This window comes from Protomyctophum bolini (assembly GCF_963924005.1).
Source record: "Protomyctophum bolini genome assembly, chromosome: 6".
Lineage (NCBI taxonomy): Eukaryota > Metazoa > Chordata > Actinopteri > Myctophiformes > Myctophidae > Protomyctophum > Protomyctophum bolini.
This window is the reverse complement of record NC_137867.1, coordinates 28,592,619-28,603,988: the sequence shown is the minus strand read 5'-3', so window position 1 is coordinate 28,603,988 and position 11,370 is coordinate 28,592,619. Positions and strand designations below refer to the sequence as shown.

The following is an 11,370-nucleotide window of genomic DNA, read 5'->3' as shown; positions in this document are numbered from 1 at the left end:
TGGAAGTAGGCCTATGCAGACTGCAGCATCCACACACGCACACACACACACACACACACACACACACACACACACACACACACACACTATAAGCATATGTACATCGATCCTGCCATGATTCTGCTAGGACTGCAAAGACGACATAAACTGCACAACAAGGTGTAAAGTGTTAACATGCCAGCGTTCAACCTTTAAAAAAATATCATTGAGTGTGGGGTGTGGCAAAGTTTGTGGTGCTTCATCACCGCCACCATCAAGGTGCATGCGCAGCCCACTTTAACTACATGCTTTGATGCATGTGATTTTTATTCGTGACGCGTATAGGCCTAAATCATATCAGAACATATAGGCCATAGCACTATAATAATTTGCAGCTTTATGAACGTTTGAATAGCCTTACAAGATGTATATGATATAGAAAGACATCGGCAAAGGTTTAAAATAACCGTCATCTTAATTAAATGATGTTAAGGCAGTGCATGGGCGAGGATGCGTTATGGCTACAAGCAGGAGCTGCATGAGTGACTTCGTTGCCCCTTGGGAATGAAGGTTTTTGCAGGAGCTTGCAGGTTTCCCCATCTCCCATTGTCCCTGCGTCAAATGATGCGCCCCCGCCATCACTATAAAAACACCTGACTTAGCCAAAAACCACTCGCATCACACTTTCTCTCTCACACTCCCAAACTCCACACACATTTGCACCACAGCGCAGTGAGAACGGACCGGTCACCATTTCACTTCTGAAAGCATGTACTCCGGCGACATGTACTCCAGCAGTTCTTATCGGAAGATCTTCGGAGATGCCCCCCGGTCTGGACGCATGTCCCTGGGCAGCAGCCCCTCTCGCCACCCGGGGGGTTACCGCAGCTCCAGCGGCCACCGCGCCTATGGCTCTCCGTCCATGCCCACATCCTCCAGCTACCGCAAAGTGGGAGCGGGACGCAGCTTCTCGTCCGTGCCGGACTCCGTGGACCTGACGCAGTCCACGGCCGTCACGAACGAGCTGAAAATCATCCGCACCAACGAGAAGGAGCAGCTGCAGGGTCTGAACGACCGCTTCGTCAACTTCATCGAGAAGGTGCACAACCTGGAGCAGCAGAACAAGGTGCTGGAGGCCGAAGTCACCTTGCTGCGGCAGCGCCACAACGAGCCTTCCCGCCTGCACGACCTGTACGAGCAGGAGATCCGCGAGCTGCGGGCGCGTGTGGAGGAGCTGACCCACGAGAAGAGCCAGATGCACGTGGACTGCGTGCAAATGAGCGAGACGCTGGAGCACGTCAAGGAGAAGCTCGAGGAGGAGGCGAGGCTCCGCGAGGAGGCGGAGAACTCCCTGAAGGGCTACCGCAAGGACGTGGACGACGCCACGCTCGCGCGGCTGGAGCTGGAGAAGAAAGTAGAGTCGCTGCTGGACGAGATCGCCTTCCTCAGGAAAGTTCACGAGGAGGAGTTGCTGGAGTTGCAGGCTTCCCTGCAATCCACACAGGTATTGGTTACACCTTTATCACACCACATCGCAGCGCATTTACACCTGTTAACATTATTCCTCTCACTGACACATATCCCAACAATACCCAACTCATATGGCTATAGGCTACCACAAAACCCATCAATACAAGTTATATCGTCATACACAATAATATAGGGCAGGCTATAAAGTTTTGCTGCATCCATCAACGCCCATCTCGTCACTTTACTAATATTATTATATTAGTATATAGCCTATACCCTATACCGTTGTGATTCACCTGCATGCATGACATGCAGTCCACGACTCCACGGTCTTTTCACTATAGTAGCCCATATTTCATGTTGCAATATACGCCATTCTGTTTGGGAATGTGTGGCAATTCTTGTCGTTAGTGTTGTCATAAGGCAGTTATAGCTAATATTTCAGCTTTGATTGATGTCTGACTGTATGGAGACATTGTGAGTCAAGTTTATCCACGTATTATTATGCGTCGACACACGACAGACTGCGCATTGCGATTAGTGACAGCTGGGAGAATTTATGACACTGCAGTTCCGTTTCAGGACCACGGAGCTGTCCCTCCCCGCCCCTAAACTGGCGAATCTTGTCTGCGACGTCACAGACTGAGTCCCATGCACAGAATGTTTATGTTTACAACTTGCAGTTTGAGTTGTGTGGGTGTTGCAGCTGTTAAGCATGCAGGCAGCCAGGTGATATACGCGCGTGTCGCATATACGTGCGTGAGGAGGATAGTCTGTTTGCAGGAGAGCCTAATAGTGGGAGATGGGAGGGGGTGGTCTGGAAAGTGGCAGAGAGAGAGAGAGAGAGAGAGGTGCGGAGAAGTATAGCGCATAATCTTGGGGTGTGGTCTAGTCTAGTGCAGTGCACTGCAAACTCTGTGGGGCAAACTGTTTGACTCATTTGGACCCTCCACACCGTATACTTTACTGGCTTTGATAGACTTCTGGTCAGTTTGTGTTCTTCTGGAAACCAAGGGTATAGTCACTATAGTGTATAGTGCTGCTGCTGCACACAAAAACATGCACTATACAGCTCTCTCTCTCAAGCAAGCAAGCAAGCGCGCACACACACACACACACACACACACACACACACACACACACACACACACACACACACACACACACACACACACAAACCTTTCTTTCAGTTTCAAGTTGTCAATATTATTGAATTATATATTGACTTAAATTAGTCCCTCAAGGCAATTAAGGGTTCAATCGAACTAATAAAGCGTAAACCAAGGTACATTTTTGATTTTCACAAAGAAGAACATTATTTAAGGCAACATAAACACATACATTATTTAATAATGTATATTTGGAGTTAAAGTGGCCACACTTTTCAAACCCATCTTGAGAATGCCTTACATTGAATGTAATGATTGTGTTGCAGTACTCTGTAATGGTATTGATATGTAAGCTATTGGCAGCAGAGACCAGTAGAGAAAGGCAGAGAAGACTGACAGTGTCAATTCACCATGCACCTTTCAGCATTGCATCTCACTTACTGCAACACAGCAGGACACCACTTATACTGAATCGAAAATGTTTATAACTAAAACATTCTTTCCCCACAAACACATGCTGTTTAGAAATGTCTTCAGATAATTCTAAACATTATTAGGACACCTTGGTGATGCAGCAATCATTTCATCATCATCATCACCATCAACATAATTTCACGTGGTGGATTTCTTATTTTGGATTTAGGATCCCATGGCTTTATATGCCATAATACATGTTAATTTCCTTCTATAACTATAAAATTAAAAACACCTTAAATATTTTATTTATTTTAGAAATAGCCTATAGCCTACTCAAGGGGTTGGCAAGTTGATGGTGTAATTTGTCCATGTGTGTGGTCCGACTCCAACCATATGGAATGTATATGTGCTAATTAAAAAAACCAAAAAAACAAAAAACGATTGTTTTGATGCTCATATTAACCGTTTTTTGTCATATTCATCTTATGTTTATTGCGGGTCAAATAAAGGCAATAGAAAATACAAGCTGAATTCATGATTATTTCCACTATTTACCGGCACAATAAACAATCTTAACCTAAACATAACTAAAAAAATAAAATAATACTTCCTAAGGTTAATGTGAGCATCAAAACAATATTTTAAATACAAATAAATCTCAAATTCACACAATAACCACATTCCTCTTGGTTTGTCTCGCTTCCAGGTCTCTGTGGAGATGGACATGAGACATGACAAACCGGACCTGACAACGGCTCTGAAAGACATCCGAGCTCAGTATGAGACGCTGTCAGCCAAGAACCAGGTGCAGGCTGAAGACTGGTACCGCTCCAAGTTCGCCAACGTGACAGAGGCGGCCGCCCGCCACCAGGACGCCATCAAACATTCCAAGGAAGAGTTGAGCGAGTACCGCAGGCAGGTGCAGTCACGCACCCTAGAGATCGATGCACTCAGAGGTCACAACGAGGCCTTGGAGAGGCAGATCGCTGAGATGGAGGATCGCCACAGCAACGAGATTGGAGAGATGCAGGTATGTGGCCTGTGGAATGAATTTAGGATGACACATGATGTCATGAAACACATAGGGGAGCTCAAAACCCTCCAAAATGTTTGAAAGGTAGAATTTCATTTCCGTGTGTGTGTGTGTGTGTGTGTGTTTGTGTGTGTGTGTGTGTGTGTTTCTGTGTGTGTGTGTGTGTGTGTGTGTGTGTGTGTGTGTGTGTTTTTATGTGTGTATGTAGGATACCATCCAGCAGCTGGAGGGTGCTCTACGCAGCACCAAGGGAGAGATGTCACGTCACCTGCGTGAGTACCAGGACCTGCTCAATGTGAAGATGGCCCTGGATATCGAGATCGCTGCCTACAGGTCTGAATCCTTGAATTCCTAGACCGTAAAATAAATTGTTACTTTAACTCTGCCTCTCTTTGTCTCTTTCTCAATCCTAAACTTATTTACCAACTAACTATTTATCTCTCTCTCTCTCTCTCTCTCTCTCTCCATCTTCACAGGAAGCTGCTGGAGGGAGAGGAGTGTCGTCTGAGCACAGTGGGCGGAGCCATGCTCCATTCCAGCTACCCCGGCTTCTCCTATTCGTCGAGCCGCAGCTACACCCTGGGAGCGTACAGGAAATCCAGCGCCAAGCCAGAGGAAGAAGAGGAGGAGGAGGACAAGGATGACGATGAGGAGAACGAGGAGAATGAGGGAGAGGAGGAGGAGGGAGAGGATGGTGAGGAGGGAGATGACAAGGAGGAAGGAGAGGGAGAGGAGGAGGGAGAGGAGGATGAAGAAGAAGATCAGGAAGAAGATGACAAAAAGCAGAAGGAGAAAGAGAAAGAGAAGGATAAGAAGAAGGGAGACGTGTCCAGCAAGACCAGCAAGAGCTAAACTGCTTTTGTTAAAATGTCATTGTCATCATTATCTCCATCGCCAACAATGCCCTGCTCACCACAGCAAATCACACAATAATGTCCATGTTTATATTACCACCTCTCCATCCATATCCTCTTTGTTTCTATCTCTCTCTCACACACACACACACACACACACACACACACACACACACACACACACACACACACACACACACACACACACACACACACACACACACACACACACACACACACACACACACACACACACACACACACACACACACACACACTAAGCATATGTACATCGATCGTATGTGATGCCACACACTTTCCCCGCTTTCTCACTCTAGCATAGTCTGGCCAGATTAGTAGATGGTAGTAGTATGGTTGAGATGTATCATGATGACCAGTGATATTTCATGCACAGGGTGCTCAATAGCTTCTCTCATGGTTTTTCATTGTACGTGAACATGAAAGATATGATGCCAGGATGGAACAGAATGCCTTATAAATCCAAGATGGTTTCCGTGTCAGGAATGTCTTGCCTATATATAATCTACAGTAAATGTTCCATTAATGGTCAAAATGTGCAATGAAAAAAAACCCCGAAAGAAACCTAAATTGCGGTCAATTGTGGAATGGTGAGAGACAAGTTACTAGTGGCTAAGGAGGAATATGCCTTTTTTGGAGAAATTACACTAAAAGGAGATTCTAACATCATTCCTATCTGACAAAACAGTATGATTTATGTGATGTGGAGAGAGGTTTGGATTTACAGTATATACCATAGAAGGGGGAGGAGTTTTAGGTTGCTGTCAGTCCTCCAATGTTCTAACTCTCTCTTAACCTTAACAACCAGGCATTCTCTGGCAGGCCTTTTTCTGCTATTGCACACACACACACACACACACACACACACACACACACACACACACACACACACACACACACACACACACACACACACACACACACACACACACACACACACACACACACACACACACACACACACACACACACACACACACACACACACACACACACACACACACACACTTTCAGATAAACACACAGGTGCAAAGCATAAGACACAACTTTACAAGTCCAACTTCCTGTTTGGAAAGTACTGCAAGTATAGATTTCATTGTAGAATCGGCTCTGTCTGCAAATTCCTGAATGTTAAGGCTGCCAGAAAACGAAAGTCAGAAGGTAGACTTCATCCCTCTCATGAGTGAAAATGGTGTGTTGTTGTGCTGTATATGCACTGATACATATCTCATCTCTTTCATTCATGCCATAACGTCCATGACATAAGGAAATGTAAAAACTTGCCAAGCCATTCACCTCCATCGCTCGCTCTGTCCCTCTTTTTGTCAATGTAAAGTCATAGCACGGCAAGAATGGCAACTCAGAGAAATTGTATATTTTAAAATAGGAGGGACCTCTATTTTCTGTTGTTAGAGGAGCACGTGATGCTGCAGCTCCTCTGTGGGGATTTTTTGCACCGGGAAAGAAAACTGTAGTTTTAAATGCTGCTTTGTATCACATAATTATTTTTTGTATATGGATACTCACCCCCATGGATTGATTCACTTATCGATGAGCTGGATATTCCCAAAATAACCTGCCAGCATTGAATAATTGTCTACAAACCTGCTTGCATGGCTACCTTCTACCTCCATTATTAGTGAAAGCCTTATATTTGGTCATTACTAGCCATTTTACATATAGTCAGACAACTGTCTCTTAGTTTATCTGCTGTAATAGTGTACTTAGAATGTTTCAGTGTGTCAGTCAGAGAAAGGGAGAGAATTATAACTATGGTTGCAGTCAGCAAGCGCAGCTGTTTGTGACAGCGAAGGACACTCCATCCAGACTGCAGATGGCAGGGGTGGTTTAAATGCCACTTGTCACATATGGCATTATGTATGGCGCTGCATTGTAAGGGCTATTATCACCAGAATCCCACCTAACTCCCACTTCCACACCCAACCCCTAATCCGTACAAACCCTCCTAGCCCCCAAACCCCCTTATCATCACCCTCACTGTCTCTGCAGTCCGATGGAAAAAAGTACTCATGGCCTGCCTTGCACGAGGACGGCAAGAGAGTTTTTATACTGTAAGTAGGTTAAAAGAAATGGGGCTGCAAGGATAGGTGTATACTGTATGTAGTAGTGTTTAGGAAGAGCTGAAAATGATTGAGCTGCTTGGGAAATAATGGAGTACAAGACATATGGGAGCATATAAGATAGGGGCAAGCTATAATATGAGGATATGTACTGGGTAGAATGGAGACATCTGGTCATGTTTACCAAACTGAACTTTGGAAAACAGGCATTCCATTCTTCTAAGCATTTGTAAATTAACTATGATCCTGCAATAAAATGACCTGTTCTTCTCAAGTTTACATTTTGTAAACTCCCAGAGAAGGGACATGAAATTAAGTGTAGCCTAAAACATAGATCCAAGCATATATCGCTGTAGAAGGCTTTTCTAATTTACATTTCCTTTTTCACCCCCCTAGCTTTTGTTGAAAAATGAATCAATCAATGGGCATGAATGCATGGTCTGACTCCAGGAGCCTGAATATCTGGGGATGGGATAGATTATTTTGCTTGTTGAGTGTTAGAAAATGTAAAAAATACATTTTGCCTTAACTGAAACTATAAACTGCATTTTCACCCGCATTTCACATTCTTCTGGGGTGGATGAGGAGCGCTGACACTTTACAAGACTGTCCTGCTATAAAACTGTGACTGTATGTGCTGCTGTCTCATGCAGTGATGTTCTTCTCTCAAAGCCAAATAAAGACATTTATTAACCAAATGCTCCCTATTTATGTGTCTTCAATTTCAAATATGATATGTAGCTGTACCCTTGAAAAAGGACACCTTTGAAGGTGTCCTTTTTCCTTTGAAGAAAGGTTTTTCCGTCTTTCATCTGTTATGTCACAATTGTGCATATAGGTTCATAGCAAAGCATGAGTATAATTAACCAAACACTTCACATAAAATGTGATTAAGTACATGTATTTTGAAATGACAAGTGACAGAAGTAACTTAAAACACATTTCAAGAAGTGCTGAGATTCTTTAGTACACATGTACAGGTCCATCCCAACGAATTAGAATAATCTGAAAAAGTTCATTATTTGCCATAATGTAATAAAAATAAATACATTTTCATATATTTTAGATTCATTACACAACTGAAATAATTCAAGCCTTTTATTGTTTTAATATTGATGATTGTGGCGTACAGCTCATGGAAATCTAAAAATCCTATCTCAGTGAATTAGAATATTTTATGAGACCACTAAAACAAATGTTTTTAAAGAGAATGGTCGACTATCTGAAAAGTATATTAATGTATGCAGTTACTACTTGGTCTGGGCTACTTTTGAACAAATTATTTCATCAATGGGGCGTGGCATGGAGGTGATCAGCCTCCTACTACCACTACTGTGGATCAACACCAGCCGATAACATGCAGGCCTAAATCATCACTGTGTTTTGTCATGTCCAGAGTCTCAACACAACCATCTATTATGATATTTTACACCACTGTGTGCTTCAGTATGTTGACAAGCTTCATGGAGATGCTAATTTTCCTTTCCAGCTCGATTTGGCACCTGCCCACAGTGTCAAAACTACTAGTAACTGGTACTGACCATGGTATTACTGTGTTTAACTGACCAGCCAACTGGCCTGACCTGAACCCCACAGAGAATCTTGGTTGTATTGTCAAGAGGAAGGTGTGAGACAAAAGACTGAACAATACACATTAATTTACAGCTGTTATCAAAGCAAACCTGGGCTTCCAAAACACCTCAACAGTGCCACAGACTGATCACCTCCATGCCACGCCCCATTGATGAAATAATTTGTTCAAAAGTAGCCCAGACCAAGTAGTAACTGCATACCGGTACATTAATATACTTTTCAGATGGTCGACATTTCTCGTTTAAAAAAAATCATTTTTTTGTGGTCTCGTAAAATATTCTAATTCACTGAGATAGGATTTTTTGATTTTCATCAATCATCAATAAAACAATATTTTATTAAATTATGGCAAATAATGAACTTTTTCAGATTATTCTAATTCGTTGGGATGGACCTGTATATCAATATTACAGCAGCACAGCAGCTCTGCTGGAGTAGTGTGTGGGCTCGGCTCAGGTCACCTTCACACTTGCTGATTCTGTTCCCTGGCCAGATTATATCAGCCAGCTCAGCTGAGAATGTGAATTTGTGACTTTCCAGTCAGCCTGTTTCTATAACCTTTGGGCCACCAACCATGTCATTAACAGACATAGCTTCATAGTTCCATCTATTCATCTTGGCCTCTCAGTCTGCACACAAAGGTATAGGATGGGGCCGTGATTTGATGGATGACTGTTGTCCAAAGAAGCTCGTCTGCCCAGCTGTCACCAGCAAGGACACACACTGAACACACTCTGGGAAGTCTACAGTCTGTATCATCTTAACTAGTCATTTCATCTTGCTGTTTTACATTTGCATTGGTAGAGTTTTTTTTTTAGGGGTGCCGCCGTGCCAGCCCCTCCTATGCCGGGCTTTGTGTGTCTGTGTGTACCACGAATGTGATGATTTGATTGGCTGAGCATGGAATGTGTTGTACAGTATAATGATGTGGTGATGTAAAGATGTGCTTTACATGTATCTGTGCTTTACATCACAACAGCTTTGTGTGTCTCTGTGTCCGTAGCACGGAATGTGCTGATTTGATTGGCTGAGCACAAAATGTGTGATGATAAGAGCGCCCCTCACTTCACACGAGTGTGATTTTTCTTAAATGAAAGAAAAAGATAAGTCTCACAGCAACCTAGACATTTCTGATGATGTTACAATTCTTCAAACAGTGTAGCGGCTGGTATAGCAGCCTAAAGCTAAAACAATCCACAACACTTCTAATATCAATGCTCATAGTAAGCTACTGGGTGAAGAACAAATCAACACATTGTGAGAAAAAATACAATTCTGCTAAATCATGACATTTCAATGGGTGTTGTGATAATTTAATGCTAATAATAATAAATTGTGCACTTTTCATTCAAAAGGAATTCACGTGCTACATGGTTAAAACAAATACTAAAACAATATCAAGCACAAAAGGATATTGCCGACAATGGTTACACAATTATTGAACATGAAAATGCCATGGTCTGCAGTGCTCTTAAATCGATAGGAAAGCTATTCCATGGGCACGGTGCTGACGAGCAGAAGGCCCGGTCCCCCATGGTGCACCACTTGCTACTGGGGACCTCTGTTCACAGATTTTTATAATTCTTTTTTTCCCCACGATCTTTGTAACCCATTTTTCACCCCTGTGTCAATTATCTAATGTGATCCTGGGCTCTACACACCCTCCACCAACCTAGTCCCCATATATGGGGGACATGGGGAGAGAAACGGACTTGAACTCATGCTTCCTTCATGCCTGAGTGTCCAAGTTGCTCCTTAACACCTGGAAGGTGGGAGTTTCCCTGGTTGGACGTAGCGCGTGGAAGGAACACGTTATTCCAACCAGTTCCTATCCACTCCATCAGGCGCCCCGGCTGGCCAGGGGGAGGAAGTTTAGAGACCAGGATTACTGCATCTTTTTTGTGAGGGTACCTACCCTAGGGGACACGGGGAGAACATGCAAACTCCACACAGAAAGGCCCTTTCACCAACCCCGCCTCGGGTATGGGCACTGATGACGCACCCAAAGCGTCCCGAGTGGGAATCGAACCCAGGACCTTCTAGCTGTGAGGCGGCAGGTGCCACCGTGCGCCCTGTTTATGCAGTTATGAGTGATTAGCAGATAGTCGATCCTGGCTGAAAAAACGGGGAGCCAGTGTAATGAGAATACATTGCACATTCATGGACATCTTAGACTAGTGCGGTCAAATGTTTTCATGTCAAGGATGAAAATGTATTTGGCCACAGACCCATATCTGAAAATATTTTGTGCCAGGGACCCCCATACAAGATTGGGTTACTAGGGTTAGGGGTCAAAATGTAAAAAATAAATAAATATTGGAAAAATCTTGGAAATATCCGACAAGCTCTTTTTTGTCTGGGGACTCCCTGGACCTTACTTGGAGATGTAAGGTCCAGGATGTGGTTACCAAAGGGTCAAGACGGTTTTAGCGTTGTCCCTGCGGTGTGATGCGTCTTGTTGCACGTTGACCCACCTTGACCATAGTGATTCAACGCATTCAAACCACACCAAAGGGTCGAGACGGTTTTAGCGTTAACTCCTTGCTGTTACGGTATGAGAATGACTGAACCCAATATGCAAGCCACAAACCAGGAAGGTTCAAAATTAGAGTATTTATTGATATCCAAGGCAGATAATCAAAAAGTAGCATCTCCAAAACTCCAAAATACAAAGAAAACTAGGAATCCAAAAATGGCACAACTCTAGAGTTCAAGGCAGTAAGAAAAGCTACATAGTACAAGGCAGTAAACCATAGTCCAAAAGTCAAACCTCTCGAGAAGACAAAATCAAGAAC

At 43.5% G+C, this 11,370-nt stretch overlaps 1 protein-coding gene across 1 annotated transcript; it reads left to right on the top strand.

The window, feature by feature from the left end:
- Positions 1–517: 517 nt before the first annotated feature.
- neff1 (neuronal intermediate filament family member 1) lies at positions 518–4,860 on the top strand (the record flags this gene model as incomplete). The annotated part of the gene is given in 8 exon segments (XM_080765181.1): positions 518–543; positions 545–577; positions 579–633; positions 637–728; positions 730–1,483; positions 3,682–4,005; positions 4,217–4,341; positions 4,485–4,860. Coding segments are annotated over 8 exon segments (1,785 nt in total).
- Between the last annotated feature and the right edge of the window lie 6,510 nt (positions 4,861–11,370).